Source organism: Myotis lucifugus, unplaced genomic scaffold (assembly GCF_000147115.1).
Source record: "Myotis lucifugus unplaced genomic scaffold, Myoluc2.0 scaffold_689, whole genome shotgun sequence".
Taxonomy (NCBI): Eukaryota; Metazoa; Chordata; class Mammalia; order Chiroptera; family Vespertilionidae; genus Myotis; species Myotis lucifugus.
This window is the reverse complement of record NW_005871737.1, coordinates 164045-182245: the sequence shown is the minus strand read 5'-3', so window position 1 is coordinate 182245 and position 18201 is coordinate 164045. Positions and strand designations below refer to the sequence as shown.

At 45.2% G+C, this 18201-nt stretch overlaps 1 protein-coding gene across 1 annotated transcript in view; it reads right to left on the bottom strand.

Moving 5' to 3' along the window:
- Nucleotides 1–218: 218 nt before the first annotated feature.
- Nucleotides 219–18201, bottom strand: part of TOX3 (TOX high mobility group box family member 3) — a gene marked incomplete at its 5' end in the record, with an annotated part of 32686 nt that continues 14703 nt past the window's right edge. The window contains 5 exon segments of the mRNA XM_023746520.1: nucleotides 219–2065; nucleotides 2068–2208; nucleotides 6578–6658; nucleotides 9179–9406; nucleotides 13719–13988. Coding sequence (XP_023602288.1) covers nucleotides 1460–2065; nucleotides 2068–2208; nucleotides 6578–6658; nucleotides 9179–9406; nucleotides 13719–13988 — 1326 coding nt within the window.

The window sequence follows — 18201 nt, the reverse complement described above, 5'->3', positions numbered from 1 at the left end:
TTGCCCCTTAACACAAAGATCATCACAAAACCCTTTCCAAAGTATGTTTTGTTGCTTTGTTTTTTTTCAAGGGCCCTGGTCTGGGGCCAGGCCATCCACATCCTTCCCTCTGATATCCCATTTCCGGTTGAAAATGGGAGACGATCTTGAGCTCCAATACAAGTTGGTACGTGGCCTACTTCCCCCTGCGACACGTATTCAAGGAACCAAAAGGGAAACGTGACAGATCATTTTATTTGAAAAGTGAACAGTTTCCGGGTTGTTGCATCAAAATACAGCCCACGGTCTTTACTGAAATGTGTTTATTCTATAGCAAGATAAAAGCATTTTTTTTGTTTTAGTTAAGCAAAATACAAACAACTCAATTGCTGCTATCGTAACTCATAAAAAAGTATAAAACAGCGTAAAAACACAATAAGCAACGTAGCAATGAATGGTTTGTGTCACCAGTGTTTACGTTAAAGCCTCGTGTATGAAAACTTTACAACACATGATAGGAAAACGTACAACTTGGAAAGAAAATATTTACATTGATTATTCAGATGCGGTGCGCCTGTTAAATATTCTACCGGTATGACATCATAATAAAAACTCTCGCTTTTTTTTTTTTAAATCTTAACTTTTGTAATAACTGCTTTCATTTAAGTTCATTTCCCTTTTAAAAATACAGTGTTTTTATTTTTCGAAACTTGTCACTCAAAACACAGAATATAATATTCACATTCTTTCCCTCTAATTGGAATGGATATAATGGGGCTAACAGTGGTCATAGATATTGTTCGATTTGGAGAAGTCGTGGGTAAAAAGTGGAAACGAGTCAATACTTGAATCTAATCACTTGCTTTTTTTTTTCTTTTTCTGGAGATAGTTAGGAAAAAAAAATAAGACCTTTGGCAAAAGTCTATGATTTACATTGTTATTATTTTTTTATGACAAAAAAATGCCATCGACTATTCATGTCATACACATGTTTGTATGACACGGGAATATCTTCCTATTCAGGTAGTTACAACTGTGCTTTTAATTTGGGGGGGAGGGGGTTCATGAGTTCCCGTCGCCTGGAAGTGCGGTCCAGTCACTTAAATGGAGACATAAGGCCATGTCCTGTGACTCAGAGAGGCCCCTGTGTCGTCCTTGGTAGGTCCCAGGATTCATGAAACGGTTTGATTCACATATCGTAGGTACAGCCTGAATAAATTAAAAAAAGGCATCACATAACAGAGCACAGCTTTTCTTGTGGGAAACCCCAGTGGCTTTTCGAGTCAGCTAGAGGAGGATGCTCAGCTACGCTGTCGTTCTTATTGCCTATCTAATAGACACTTCAGAGGACCATGGGATCTGTGATGCGTGTCTGCAGGGCCGACACCGACTGCCCAGTCTCCGCCGCGGATAGCGGACCCTCCGCCGGCCTCCGCGCGCCCGACCGTCTGTCCGTCCGCCTGCCGCTGGCTGCGCGACTTCAGAAAATACTGACCTGTGGCAGCACTGGAGTCTGTGTCTGGGACTGTATCTGCGGCTGGGAGGCCGGCTGGGGGCTCCCGATGGCGGGGACGGGGGACGTCATCTGAGGGGCGCTGCCCGGCGAGTGCTGGCGCGGCGAAGGCTGCGACGGGTGCTGCATGTGCTGCAGCTGCTGCAGCTGCAGCTGCTGTTGGAGCTGCTGCTGGAGCTGCTGCTGGCTGAGCTGCTGTTGGCTGAGCTGCTGCTGCAGCTGCTGCTGGCTGAGCTGCTGCTGCAGGTGCTGCTGGAAATGCTGCTGCTGCATCTGCTGCTGGAGCTGCTGGTGCATCTGCTGCAGCTGCAGCTGCTGCTGCTGGGTCTGCTGCTGCTGGAGCTGCTGCAGCTGCTGCTGCTGCTGCTGCTGCTGCTGCTGCTGCGGGGTCTGCACGGACGGGCTCACCTGCGTGGCGGACGCCGAGCCCACCAGGCCCGCGCCCAGGGAGCTGATCAGCGGCGCCCCAAGGTTCGACGGCATGCTGGCCGCAATGGTGACCGACGTGACGATCTGGTTCATGGGCAGTCTCATGGTAAGGGCTTGGGGCGATGAGCGGGGGAGCGACTGTTGTGCAGGGTCTGGGCGGGCGCCGCCGACACCGCCCCGTGAGGAGGCAGCGGAGGGTTGAGGAAGAGGGAGGATGTCAGATTGGTGGGCGCCAGGGTCTGCTGAACGGAACGAATGGTCTGGGCTTCCGCCGACTCAGCGGCCGCCTGCATTCCGGGAGGGAAAGTCCCAAGTATGAAAATGCACGCGGAGTTAACAGAGTTAAGCATTCTTTTCAGGATGGCCACCACGATGCATGCTCCCCTGTCCCCAAGCCCTTGGCCCTGTGGCTTTTTAGCTGGTCCCCGGGATAGAATCAAATTTCCCCCCTCTTGTCTGGGGCCGGCCTTGTGCCTCTGCTCTGCTGGACGGAACGTGGTGGAAGCGAGGTCTCAAGGGGCCTTGTACCCGTCCACACACACTACCTCTCAGAACTACCACTGCCAAGTGCGATGACACGTGCATGGCCCAGTTACCCCACTCAAGAGCCCGCCAACTGCCTGCCACCTATGGGAATGAGTCCATTCCCCCCTCACCCTGACCCTGCACCTCCACAGGCATTGTCAACAGATGAGCAGAACTAGGTGATCCTGCCCACCATGCCCTCAATCTGAAGAACCAACCAGCTAACTGGCACTCTCTGAGATCAACCCTTATCTTCTGAAGTCCCTGGCTTTGTAGCTGCTTGTTACGCAGCTATGCTGTAGGGACAGATGACTGATACACATATTGAAGAGCAACGATTCTTCAGCATGTAAGTCGGCACTAACCTCCCCACCAAATATTGACATGGAGTACAGACTGCCTGAGTACCAATCTACCTCTATGACTTCAGAGCTCTGTGATTTGGGGCAAATTAATTCATCCGGCTGTTCCTCATTGTCCTTGTCTATAAAATGGTATCTGCCTTGTGTAGAGGTCGTGAGAATGAAATCATATGCGTGAGGCATTTTAGAACAGTGCCTGGCCCACGGGAAGCGTTGAGTAAATGTTAGCAGCTTTTATTAACAACCACAGCTACCAGAAAACACCAAAGCCAGGTATGTGCGTGATTATTGTAGAACAGTGCTCACTTGGATATAAGAACAACATAACTGAATTCCTTAGAGGTACTCCATTGAAGTGCTTTACAGTGTGAGAAGTGGTTTAGTTTACCAAGTATTTGCAAAGAGTTCTGGAATTTACCAAAGCAGCCACGGATGAGGGAAGGATGTTTAAAACTCTGTGACTGGATAACCTGTTATAAACAACCAGCTGGGGCTCAGCCTAGAGAGAAACTACCTATTATATTCTGCACCGAACACACAGAATTACCGCCTCAAAAATATATATTTTACTGATGCAACAGGGATTGGAGTGATTCCTCTTAAAGACTATATTTCCTCCTTATCCTTCACAGAACCAGAAGGTTTGGGAGACAGGGTGGTGGGGTCACCATGGAGCCATCGAGCTGATACCCACTCTCTTTAAATGATTTTGAATGTTTACTTCTGGATTTTTATCGCTTGGATTTATAAAATCTACTATTAGAAGGAACCTGACAAGTGACCTTACAGGTACAGACTAGCAATTTTCAATCTTTTTCATCTCCTGGCACACAAAAACTATTACTAAAAGTCTTGGCACACCAAAAACTATAGTTTTTGCTGATCTGACAAAAAAAAAAGGTACAATTTTGATTCATTCACACTGGATGGCTATTATTGTGTTGGCTGTCATTTTTTTCTTTTTCTTTTTTTTGTTAATCCTCACCTGAGGATATTTTTTCCAAGGATTTTTTTTTTTTTTTAGAAAGTGTGGAAGGGAGGCGGAGAGACAAAGAGAGAGAAACATCGATGTGAGAGAGACACATCGATAGGTTGCCTCTTGCACATGCCCCGGCTGGGGCCAGGGATTGAGCCTGCAACCGAGGTACGTACCCTTGACCAGAATCGAATCCATGACCCTTCAGTCTGCAGGCTGATGCTCTAACCACTTAGCAACCCAACTAGGGCTGTTGTCATTTTTTTTATTTGACAGTCTAAGAGAAAAGAGGTTGGTGGCCCTGAATAAAAGCCAAGTATTGCGTGTTTTAAAAATTCTTGCGGCACACCAGTGTGCCACGGCACACTGGTTGGAAATCGCTGGTATAGACAGTCACTCAGTGTAGGAAAAGCCATCGCTGATGCTTCTGTTTGAATTCATGGTATCACTGAACAGTAAGCCTCCATTAATGTCCTGGCTGCTGTGGAAACTGAAAGTGACAGTAGTCACATCATAAGAGAGTGAATCCTGGGCTCCAAAGGTAGAGACACAAGTTATATGCACATATGACGCCACCCTCCTTGTCATGGCTCACGGGGAGGCTGAACTCATGCTCCCCATAACCTCACTCCTTGGACGAGTTCTATGTCAGACTCAGAGATGAAACTCCGGCCTCCGTCACATGATGGCCTTCACATCTGAAGACTACCATCATCTGCTTCCCTGTGTCTTTCAATGACTTAGTTTTCAGTCCCCCTCTGGGCAGCCTTCAACTGATCGCCATTCCTCTTTAAATTGTGGGGTCCCCGAAACAGAACCAGTTCTTCAGGGGCGGGCTGATCACCACGCTGTACAATGAGACGCTGCTTCCTACTATGTGAGATCAGCATTTTGGCCCGTTTTACAAGTGCTGCCCAGGTTGAAGTTATTCTGAACTTACATCTCAAGGACTATTGTAGCCGCCCGCCAGGTCTCTGAATGTAAATTTAGGAACCCCTGAAACCGCACCAACAAACAATATTCTAGATTGATTCTTTTAACTTCCCATCTGATTGACTTTTCAGAGATACTGAATCCCGTTAATATATATATATTTCTGAAGCTAGTTTCTAGCATCCAATGAGTCACATTTAACGTTTCCCTTCTAAGCCAGCCGCAGAGTTGATGAGCGCAAGCATGGCCGCGATTTCCTTAGTGCCTTTGAGTGAGTCACTGGCTCTGGGCTGATAGGCACCTGCGGTCAGTGACTCACGCTCTCAAGCACAAAGATCAGCGCTCCCTGCTTCGGGGTGAGTGCGTGAACAAATGCCCCCCTGAGCAAGTGTGTGCACATCCCTACTCACTTCCCTCCACCTAACGGCCGTGGACCGCACTCAATTCTGAATAGCGACGGCCCACATTCAGCTGTTTTCTGCAAATGACAAATCTGAGGCCAGAACAGGTACCCTAGCTTTCTTTCTTTTTTAAATAATGATTTATTGTTAAAAGTATTACATATGTCCCCTTTTCCCCCCATTGATCTCCTCCAGCCCGCCCCCACCCCCCAGGCCTTCACCACCCTATTGTCTGTGTCCATGGGTGATGCATAGATGCATATAAGGTCTTTGGTTGCTCTCTTCCCACTCCCCCACCCTCCACCGCCTTCCCTACGAAATTCTGCACTCTGTTCCACGCTTCTATGTCTCTGGATCCACTCCGTTCATCAGTGTATTTTGTTGCTTAGATTCCGCACAGGAGTGAGATCACGTGGGTGTCCTATCTTTCAGTGTGTATCTTCCAGGAAAAAAGGTTTGGCTATTGACCTAGACTGCCTTTCCTCCTTCTAACAAAGTGGCAAGTGTCCCCCCAGCTGTCCCAGGCAGGAGGACCGCTCTTGCTCTGATTCTGAGCAGCCGAGCATGATAGATTTTAACATAAAAGGAGAGACAACGCGAAGAGAAAAAACAGGATACACCCTTCCAAACAGCCTTGCAACCTACCACGCCCTGAGGCCCCGAGTGGGACTGTAGGCAAAACCAATGACAAGAAGTGGAAGCCCTGCTTGCCAGGGGACATACATCAAGATAAAAACCCTTAGCTCAATTTAATCTCCCCAAAGCCTCTCTAAATTCTAGGGAGGCTGAAGACAAAGTTAATTAAATGTTAAAATCATATAATGTAATAGCTCAGGCTCCTTTTGGATCAAGGTAATAATAATCTAGAGTGACATTTGCTTTGGGATGTTGGGGCACTTTCTAATACATCAGGGTCCATTGTATACTCGGTGTATAATACATACACATGTCTTTATTTTTCAGTGCCGGGAGCGTAGTTTTACTTTAAATAATCATGAGGTTTATTTACATGATATGGAACAGTTTGGTCAAAAAATGCAACCTCCCCTCTTGCAATAATGAACTCATTGGCGGACTTATGACATGATGTCCAACAATGCAAGACAGACCAGCCTCCCAGCTTAAACAGGGGACACCGACACAGAGCTCCGTCTCTGACTTCAACGAAAGAATAAGAGGCCATTTCAAATTTGTCTAAATAGCTTCGCCACACATCTAGAGACCAGTGAATCCTTTGGCAACAATTTTGATTCAGCAGCTGAAATTACTGGAATTTATCGCATTTTTCATGCCATCATGCCAGGACTCCTTAATGGAAACAAATAAATGCGTGAGTTGTTCAAGAGGCTTTTTCGGTCAGATCTGAGGCGAGGTGCATTTATGTGTTCAATGCTGGGGGGGTGGGGTGCTGTTTTCAACCTTGTACCTCTCAGAGACCGGCCACCCGGCACAGGCTTACCTTAGACACGAGGCTGGCCCTGTATGCGGCCAGGGCCTTCAGGTACTCCTTTTTGGCAGCTTCCGTCTTCCTTTTATACACCTGCCGAAAGGCCACAATTAGCACCACCCGTTCTGAAACCATGAAATAACTGTTGGACAATGTAGGTCACAATGTGACCTAATCACATTAACTCACATAAAAAGCTGGTCTCCCTGGCTTTGATCAGTGTAAACACACACACACACCTCAAAACAAAACCCAGCCACCCTCACTGGAACACAATTTTGATGTTTACTGTGGCAAATGAGAAAAAGATTTCAGGGTGTAGCGCAGACTCTTTGAGAGTAACAGAGGAGGGTCTCATGCGCAGGCAGTAACTAAGGAAGTAAGAAGAATAACATTTGCTGCAAATGGTTGAAATTATAAAAAGTAACAAGTTTTCCCAGCCAGTGTGGCTCAGTGGTTGATAGTTGACCTATGAACCAGTAGGTCACGGTTCAATTCGTGGTCACATGCCCAGGTTGCGGGGTTTGATCCCCAGTAGGGGGCATGCAGGAGACAGCCAATCAATGATTCTTTCTCATCATTGATGTTTCTATCTCTCTCCCTCTCCCTTACTCTCTGAAATCATTACATATATATATATATATATATATATATATATATATATATATATTTTAAAGTAACGAATTTCTCCATCAATGTCTTCTTTCCTCACACACATTTATAAATCAGAGAATTAAAACACCAACTGGCCCTGACTGGTTTGGCCCAGTGGATAGAGCGTCGGCCTGTGGACTGAAGGGTCCTGGTTCGATTCCGGTCAAGGGCACATGCCTGGGTTACAGGCTCGTTCCCCAGTAGTGGGTGTGCAGGAGGCAGCCAATCAATAATTCTCTCTCATCATTAATGTTTCTATCTCTCTCTCCCTCTCCCTTCCTCTCTGAAATCAATAAAAGTATATTTAAATCAAAACAAAACAAAATAAAACACCAACAACAGGTAGAGTGTGTGAAGACAGAAAGGATAGAGGCCTTTGGACCTTGGTTTTCTTTTGCAGAGAAGAAAAGCCATACATAGTGAAAGTTGGGAGATTTCCATTAGTGAGATGCATGAGTCACATAAACACTTCCCAGCATATCACATATGATTTGGGCTTCTTTTCCTAACAATGACCTGATGGCTAAGTATTAGACCAAAGCCTATCTTTCTCTCTGGAGTTGAAAAGTTGGGTGCAGCCGTTAGCCAGACCCTTCAGGTTACATGTCTGGGGTAGAAAATCAGTCTGCTACACACGGCATACACACAGGCAACTTCTGCAACCGCACCCTCCCAACAAAACCAGCTGGTAAAAATGATATCATGATTTGTCAAGAAAGGAAAAAATCAAGGGTTTTCCACTCTCCAACCCTGAAACAATTATTCTATTTTCTTACGAATAGGGGTCTATTCTTCCAGTTAACTTCTATTAATGGTCATGGGAGTTTCATCGCAAGGAGCCAGGGGAGGAATGACCCCCAGGGAAGCCTTTCTTTTCTGCGCTGTGTGGAGGAGTTGCAGGGAGGAGGAGGAGAGACCAGGCCTGAAGGAAGTATCTCCCACCAGCCTGGCTAATCTCCCAATACCTCTCACACTGCCGAGCTTTCAAATGAACCTGGCATAACATTTCAAATGCCTGGGGAAAATAATGAGACACGCAGGGACAGCTTCAAAGTTTGAAAACCCACTAGGATAGCATGCGAGTTCAGAAAGATGATCACAGAAAAGGCAACTGGGATGGACCCCGTGGCTTTGTGGCGCCCTTTTTGAATTAAGGGGGAAAACAGTCCACATTATTCAAAATGAAGAGATTAAAATCAAAAGTGTATGCTTGCAGGGTACTGCCTGGATTTCCTCCAACTCTCCTCTGAATGGGTTCAGATCACACATCCTTATAGGAACTGAGAAATCCATATAACTGGAGCATGGGTTGTGTTCATATATTCATATATATTTGTGTGTGTGTGTGTGTGTGTGTGTGTGTTTTCCATTCCATAGTTTAGAAAGGATTTTGTGGAAGTGATCACATTAAATGAACATATTCACTCAGAAAAGATATTGCCCTGGAGGTGCAGCTCAGTTGGTTGGAGCATCATCGTCCGATGCACCGACAGGTCCCTGGTTCGATTCCCAGTCAGGCCACATGCAAAGGTTACGGGCTTGGTCTCTGGTAGGGGTCGTGCAGGAGGCAGATAGTTGATGTTACGCAATCACAACAATGTCTCTCTCTCTCCCACTCCCTTCCTCTTTCTCTAAAAAATCAGTAAAAAGTATTATTTAAAAAAAAAAGATGTAAGGAACCCTGGCTGGGTGGCTCAGTTGGTTGGAGCATCGTCCTATACACCAATAGGTTGCAGGTTTGATTCCCTCAGGGCACATACCCAGGTTTCAGGTTCGATCTCTGGTCAGGGCATGTACAGGAGGCAACTAGTTGATGTCTGCTCTTTCTCCCCCCCCCCTAAAATCAATAAAAATTAAAAATAAAAACATCCTCAGGTGAGGATTTTTTTTAAAATTAAAGATGTAAGGAACACCCCGGCCGCATGTTAGCACTGTGGCCCCCACGGAGCTCTGTCTTACCTGCTTTTGTTCCTCTCCAAGGCTGTCCCACATGGAGGCCACGATTTTTGAGACCTCTCCAAAGGTGGCGTTGGGGTTCTGGCCTTTAATGGCAGCCTGTGTGTCCCTGAAAAACAGGGCGTATGCGGACACTGGCTTCTGGGGCTCGTTGGGATCTTTCTTTTTCTTCTTCTTTGGAGTCTTGGGCTTCTTGCCAGAATCCGGAGCCGCTCTTTTCTCCCCGATGGCCTGCAAAGCACGAAGAACATTCACTGCCTGGCAGGTCTCTGCAGCAGGACCTACTACTCGGGTCCGCAATTGTTCTTTTAAGGTTCTGGGAAGCATCGTCCACAGATGAGCCACCAGGCAGAGCGGGGGAGGGGCGGATTTGCTTAGAGTTCACTGGACAGCAGGGATTAGCATTTAGAACTTTGATTAATGAGATCCAGAGGTATCTCCAATCTAGTTACAACATACGCTCTAAATAGCAGTTATGAGTAATGAAAAATAACCCTCCATACCAGGCAATGCTCGCTCTCTCTCCCTCTCTCTCTCTCCCTCCGTACACACACACACATACACACACACACTAAGGCTACACATATATACATAAACAAAATATTTCACTTTTTCAGGGGTTTTAAAAGTAAACCTAAATAACATTCAGGATGTCAATCCTATTCAGATATTTTAAATGAGGTCCCTTGCCATAGTCACATGCCATATGTAGGATGGGTCTGAATTGATTTTTTTTTTTTTGGAGGCTGATTTTTTTATTTTGTCAGAGTGTTACTTTATTAACGGGTCTCCGGAAACTCAACTAGAAATTAGCTACAACCCCTAAGATTGTACAATAAGGATAAGGTCATCTTTATTTTCTAAAACATTAACTTTCTAAAGAAGAGGAGAATGAGAAATGCATGTCAAAACTCCTTTAATGGGAAATAGAAAGGAAACTGATACCCTTCTCAGAATTAAAAAACTGTGATAGAGCAATAGTTGATCTTAAACTCACCAAGGCTAAAAAGAAGACCAAGAAGAAGATTTTTATTATATACTAGAGGCCTGGTGCATGGATTCGTGCACTGGTGGGGTCCTTCGGCCTGGCTTGCGCCCTCTCACAATCCGGGACCCCTCGGGGGATGTCAGATAGCCAGTTTCAGCCCCATCCCCACAGGCCCCATCCCGACAGGAGAGAGCCCGATCCTATGCATTGAGCATCTGTCCCTTGGTGGTCAGTACACGTCATAGCGACTGGTCAACCGGTCGTTCGGTCGCTTAGGCTTTTATATATATAGATGGTAAATAAGCTTGCCCAGAATAATACTGCCACACAGATGCTCACACAGATTCCCAATATGAGCTCCTAGAAATGATATGGATACAGCCCGGCAACCATATAAACCACGGACTTCCAGATTCCACTGCTACCACCACCTGATTCCAAATATTCTAAATCTATACTCATCAGAGAAGCAGGCAAAATGATGGATCAACCTTGTTTCATCCCCTTAGATTATCATGTGACTATACTGGGGATCATTTTGCAGCTACTTCATCAAGAATGTGGACACGTTTGACCAAAAGCTGTCTTAAAAGCCAGCCTGGGGCAAGATCAGCAGAGATAGATTCAAGCTACAAACAGATTGGCTTTTCATGGCCTTGGGTCTTAAACCTTAATTCAGATTTTCCAAGAGCATCATTACTTTCTGGATGAGGGGCATTTGGAACTTAACCCAACTACTAAAATTCTTGGGAAGGAAACAGGGTACGTAGCGTGTCTGTGAGAGTGTGGAATCCCCAAGCCGTTGGGAAATCGCTAGTCTACTTCCAGGTGAACTTCCTGTTGGCACTATTTGAGAGGTAACAACGTCCACGCTTTACGCAAGCACCGCACATACTTCAGATGGCGGTAAGCCGTATTTCACCTTTCCCCCAAAAGGCCAGCTTGGTAACTCACACAATTAACCCAGCAAAAGTTTATAGGCCTCATAGTCTTTTTTTCTAAATTCTCAGAGGAAGTGAGACTTGTTTAGCTCTAGTTAATGAATCTGAACTTGCAAAGGAGTCAGATGCTTTTTAGACAGAACTTCAATTAAAGCCAAGTTTTCCTTCAATGAAAAAATATTACTTTAGTGTGTGTGTGTGTGATATTTCTAATTGAGTCAGGCTTCTGTATTCTTTTCCTGGGGGCGGGGGGGCATGTAGCACTGTTTGTGCCAACAATAATACTCTGACCAATGGCAAGATTTAATTAATTTCTAGGGCAGCTTTTTCCAAATAAGAGGCGTCCAATTTCATTCTTTGAAAAACAACATTCAAATGTTGACAATTTTTCGCATCTTTCTTGGATAAACTTGACTTGCCCTGATCGCCATTCCCTTTTAAGAACAAACGAGAAATGAAGGATCTCACCCACTTAAATAAAAGCTCAGAATGAACTCTCCTAAAGAAACTTTTTTTGTAGTTGATTCAAAAGGGTTGGGAAAGGTGAAGAAATAGCTTTACCCCAAAGGCATAATCAACGATAAAGTTAATCTTCCTTTCCCAGCTAAGTTGCTTAAAATGGAAACTGGATTTTTTCCTGGTCTTTACACAAAACATAGACGGTCGCTTAAAATGGAGCAAGCTTAGGAGTCACAGAAAAATTTCTCTGGAGACAAGACAATTTCAGCCTGGCACGGAGGTAAGTATGAACATCAGCAGAAACAGGAGTGAAGTGAAAGGTGTCCATCTGGCTTGTGTAATGACCATCTATCACTGAGCTGTACCTTCACACCCCTTGGTTTCTTTCCTCGTTATTTCTGACTTCACCTCACTGAAGTCCTTGTGTGAGCAGAGACTGTTAGAGCATTTGCCTGCCCTGTGTCCAATGGGTGCTAACAGGATGCCATCGACCAAACCCTCCCTCTTGAAATCCCTACAACAGGACTCTCCCTGCACCTTGTTCTCATCCTCTCCGTCTTCTCTAACTTCTCTTCTTCCATTTGCTACTTAAACATAAATGAGGCTCGGGGTTCTGGCCTTGACTTGCTCCTTGGACACTTGTAGGAATTCTTGATTACTCCCATGTCTTCATGTTTCTGTGCTGAGGGTCCCAAGTCTGTAGTTGCACTTCCAATGAGCTGAGTTCTAGACTCAACAATATGCGTCTCAAGTTCAACCGTTCAACCCATCACATGCCAAACTCTCACCTTCCCCATCAGGGGGGAAAAAACAACAGGCCTGAGTTTCTTGGGTGACCCTCTCATTTACTGACATGCATGGTGGCTCTTACACTAAAACCCAATTTTTCTTCTTCTTCCTTCAAACTCCTGTGGGTCACCAAACCCCGATGATTCTCCCTCTGCAGTGTCTCACTGATCTGGCACCTCCAGTCCACTCCTTCCTTCGCTAACATGAAACACTGCATAGAAAGCGTCTTCTCATTGGTTTCCTTTGCTCAAGTCCCGCCCTCTGTGATGCATTCTATATATAGCCAGAGTTATCTTTCTAAAGCCTGGATTTGCTTTTACCATCCCACTCTGCAAATAATTAATCAGCCCTCAACTACCCACAAGAGAAAGGCTACCACATTTGAACCATTTCTTTCTCCAACTCCTATCTTTCCTCCTTCATATCACACTGTTCATGATGGCCATAAATTCCAATGTGCTTCCACTACTCCGTCTACCGGGTGCTGGCCTCTCTCCTCTGCCTCACAAACTTTTATGTATCCTCTTAGACCTAATTCAAATATCAGCTCCCCAATAAAGTGATCCTCAGGCCAAGCAGAATGGATTACAATGTCAGGGCACCAGGTACATCAATTACAACGCTAATCACATCTGCAGCTCCTTTTCAACGTGGCTCTTCCTCCCCAGTGGGGAGTCCCGTGGGCAGTAGCTCTTACAAATCTTTATCTCACCAGAACCAAGTAAAATACCAAGCACACAGTAGGTGTACAACCTCTAACTCATGAATAAGGAAGGAGTAATTGTGGGCCTAGAATAAGCCAATTTAATGACATGGAACACTTTTCTAGGCATTCAGAAAAACCACGCCTGCAACTAAGCTTTTACTTCAAACTATGTATATTTAAATAATATACACTTCCCAGGACAAAAGCAAAGGTGTAAGACAATGAGAACTTCATGAATGATAAACACCATCCAAGGTGTAAGGCTATCAGATGGGGTGGCAGCTCAGCCAACTAACTGGATGAAACTCCCCCACATGAACATTAAACTAGAACCAAAGCATGTTTAGCATACAAGTGTACTGCGAGCCCTCCCTTTAGCATACTCAGAACATCAGGCCTACCGGAGTTAAATGAACCTGCTCAATGCCCTGCAACTAGTAGGAGAAGCCAGAGCTCCCAACTTCTGGTCGAATCCATGTTACACAGGAAATAAGTGAAAGAGTGAAAAAAGTAATCATCATTCATTTAACTGCCAACACAAATCCATGAAGAGAAAGAAGGTGAAACCGTGAACGAAGTTGAAAGACATGAGGAAGCGGGTGGGGGGGGGGGCGGGATCTCAAATTCCCTGGGTGGTTCTGTACTTAGCAGTGAACTTACCCTGCTGGAGTCATCCCCGTCCTCTTCATTGATGGAGCTGGAAGGGGAGGGGGTGGCCGATTTGCTCGCTGGAGGTGAAGGAGACGTGTGGGGCAAACTGGCTCCTCCCAAGTTCAACCCCAACTGGGCACTGAGCTGAGACTGGTTGATGGTGGTGAGCTGGGCGGGAGGCATGATCCCAGAGCGGGCGGCATCCGTCATGTGGACGATGGACCTCATGATCAAGGTTGGATCCTGGCGGTACTGGGATACCTGGGTGTGGCTCTGATCCTGAAAAGGCAACAGCAACGGAGGAAACTCTTTTAGTTTTCCCAAATGTCAGTGCACTTCTGGGGAGGAGAAGGTGGGCGAAATGGGTGAAGGGGGGGAAAAAGGTACCAATTCCAGTAATAAAGCAAGTAAGTCATCAGGATGGAATGAACAGCGTGTGGGGACTCTAGTTAATAATACTGCATTGCATCTAATGATATATGTCAATTATACCTTGAATGTGTAATGTTTGCAATTCCCTAGAAAGATTTAACCAGTTGTAATTTTGATGGGTCTGACTTATCCCAGGATGATGGTCTCTATTAATATATTAACTATAAGGACTCAGGCTAAAAAAGTTGAAAAGTCAAAAGCACAAAGCCCAAATTATCCAGCCGAGTCTATGTCACTATAGAGGTGTCACTGGATGACTTAAAAGAATAATTTAAAATAGACTATTAGCACAGGAGTAATAAACTTCCAACTCGTGCTTCTTTTTTTATGTACACTTTTTATTGTTGATGGTATACAGGTATCTCCACTTTACCCCCATTGACCCCCGTTCTCCCAGCCCCTACCCACCCCCCCAGGTCTTCACCACCCTATTGCCCGTGTCCATGGGCTGTGCATGTCAGTATAGAAGTTCTCTGGTTTATCTCTTCTCGTCCCCTCATCCCCACATGGAGGTATGTCAGTCTGCTCCATGCCTCCCTGCTTCGGGTCTTATTTTGTGGGTCAATTCATTTTGTTCATTAGATTCCACAAATAAGTGAGGTCATGGGATAATTGTCTTTCTCAGATTGGCTTAGAACTCTTGCTTCTTGCTGAGGAAACGGATGACACGGAAAGGGGTGAAGCCGCGGTCCCCCCACTTCAGCTCACCAGTGGGCTTGCCACCCTCCTCACACACATGGCTCTGGTTCCATTGCACGTGACCCAGTTCCGAGAGGAGAATTCCTTCTCTGTCCAGTCCTCCCAGGAACGCACCGGACATGTGGAGAGCGCGGCTGGACCAGCACCCAGCGAACATGTTTGCCTGAGGGCACCCTTTCTGCAAAAACCCCTGTGGTTGGCCAGAGGGTCATTCCCATTCGGAGTTACAATGCCCCGGGCATCTGGAAGGCATTCCACGCCTTTCGGATTGGATATCCCTTTTTCTTTTCTTTCTTCAACCTGCTTTGTTTTCTCTTGTTCCGCCCGCCATGATTTCCTGTACTAATGGGTGTTTAGAAGCATGTACAACAAGGAGGCCCAGATCTTCAGAATCTGCTTCTCAGAAAGTCACTGCAGTTGCTTCAGAGCCAGCCTTCTGTGTTCGGCAGTCATACGGAGGCTGTAAGAGTGGTTGCTTTCTTCTTCTTTTTTTTTTTAATTCCAAAGAGTCAAAAAATGAAGACATGCTTTTCAGATGACTTACTTGAAAACCTGTCATTTAAAGTGGGCCTGTGATTTTATTGAAACCGAATTCTCTAGATGCACAGTGACCACAATCTAATTGTACACCCCAGCCTGGGAAGGCTGAGCTGCGCCTCTTTGGAATCGTTTCTGGAGAAGGCTAGCTTTCTGTTCTATACAGAAACAGATTATTGTAAATAACTAAACGGGAGCATTGGGTTTTGGAATATTAAGTCCATGAAAGGCCACTAAATAAGAAGCCATAGCTATCAACAGGAAACTAGTAGAAGAAACGAGGTTTGCATGTATTGGCAGAGCTCCTCAATCTTGACCCTTAACATATTGGACAAGGGACGTCTTTGTTGGGGGGCTGTCTTTTGCATTATCGGATGTTTATAGCAACGCTGGCCTCTACCTCCCTGATGCCAGCAGCAACCTCCCTCCCTCTCCCCACCAGTCATGACAGTCAAAAACCTCTCAAAAAAAAACACACAAAAAAAACACACGTCTCTAGCCCGGCCATTGCTCAGTGGTTCAGCGTCGACCTATGAACCAGGAGGTCACAGTTTGATTCCCGGTCACGGCACATGCCCAGGTTCCGGGCTCGATCCCCAGTGTGGGGCATGCAGGAGGCAGCCCGTCCATGATTCTGTCTTATCATTGATGTTTCTCTCTCTCTCCCTCTCTGAAATCAATTAAAAAAACACACATATATTTTTAAATGTCTCCAAATAGTGCCCACCCAGCATGGAGCAAAATTGCTCTTAGTCAAAACCACTGACCTAGACTGATATCTCAGAGATAGCAAGTGAAAAAGCAAGTTGTAAAATAATTATAGAGGATAGACCCCTTTTTTGTTTAAAAAGGGGGGGGAAAGTGTACATCCAAACGCTTAACAATGGTTACATTACAAGGACTAGGACCGGAGGAAGGAGGGGAGCAGTTTAACATTTTCCATTTACAAAAACACGAAACAAAATAAATAAACTAAAATACTTGAGTGTGAAAGACCTAAAACAAACAACAACAAAAAAAGATCTACAAGTAGTTAAAATAGTCTGTAGCTCATTGCTAAGGTTGAATAGTAAAATATACAATTTTTCCTTTTCTTAATAATTTGAGTTATCAAGTTCCTGTGGAATCCCAGAGAAATGAGTCACATGTATCAGAACAATCCCATGCTTCTCGGCCTCACTGACAACATTCCCTTCCACTGTTCCTAAAATACTACCTTCTATTGGCGTGCGTCCCTCTGCGGACTGGTCTCACAGAAGTGGATTTCACATCATCAATTTGTCCCAATTTTTTCTTAGCATTCTCCTACACATTTAGCTATTTCTCTTGGAAATCATGAGCTGTCTGTCCACTCTTCCACATTCTGTTAAAGTTCTACCTTTGCTTGCTTACGTCACTTCCGTGCCCCAACTATGGGGAATGAAGGTATCTCATTCTTAATTTTACTCTCCATGTTCACCTCTTAGAACGTTTTTGAAAAGTCCTTTCCGACGTATTGCAATCTAAATGTTTCAGATATCTACAAACAATGTCCAGAGTACATTTAAGTTAAGTATTTAAATTCTGATTGTATAATAATAAGGTAGTTTAATGGGCCTGGCATTAAACTGGACAGTATGATGTACACACTCTCTCATTAAGAGAGGAGTTATTCTGCTCTCTAACCCCAATGCCTATGAAAATCAGCACGTACCGATACTTGATGGACTCATCCCACACCTAGAGCACTTTGGATGGATCTCAAGGTCAAACAGAAGGCCAAGCAGTCAGCTTTCTTGGCTTCCCCAGCCAGCGCTCCCTGAGGTTCACCTGCAACGTATGCCTTTCCTGTGGACCTGACTGCTTGGGAGCTGCTGCTGACCCATGGCCAGGGTGCACGGAGCCAAAAAGGAACACTGACTGGACGTTATGTGCCAGGGTTTGTGCTAAGCCTCACATGCATTCTCCGAGTCAACCCTCTAAAAAGCCTCCAGAATTAGGCGCTATTATACCCCTTCTTAGATCATTGTGATTCTCCGGGCCACACAGCTACCCACGGACACCCACGGAGAAACTGCTCCAAGCAGCATGGTGCCTCGATGGTGGAGGCAAAGAGAGGGAAGAATGGATCTGTGGGCTCTCCATGGCCACAACCTCCCTTTAACAAAAGGAACTCCATTGTCATTGGTTTTATACATTGAGATGGTCATAACATTTCACTACAAAAAATGGGGTCCCTCTACAGCGGAGACAGAGTGAAAAATCACCCCTGAAAAATACTGGTGATGAGGCCACGGCTTTGCCAAAACATAGAGATATCCATGTAGCTTTCAAATGCAAAAAAAACCAAAAAACACAAATGAAAATATACGCTGGCCCTATCTTTCTTATTGCCCACAGGGCATCTAAAATATTTCCTAGTAACCTCTGAACCACATAATCGACACATCACAATCTGCTAGTGTTTCGCATGGCCCACCGTTATCAGATAATACTTCCCATGTGTGAAGATTACAGTCTAAGACAGTGGTTCTCAACCTTCCTAATGCCGCAACCCTTTAAAACAGTTCCTCATGTGGTGGTGACCCCCAATTTCATTGTTACAAGTTGAACATAATTAAAGCATAGTGATTCATCACAAAAACAATATGTAATTATATACGTGTTTTCCGATATTTTCATTGTTACAAGTTGAACATAATGAAAGCATAGTGATTCATCACAAAAACAATATGTAATTATATACGTGTTTTCCAATTCATGGTGAAAATGCCTCTTCAGAGATCCAAGTTCCTTTAGGGCCACGGATTATTAACAGCAGCCTTGGGGAACTTGGCCATCCTTC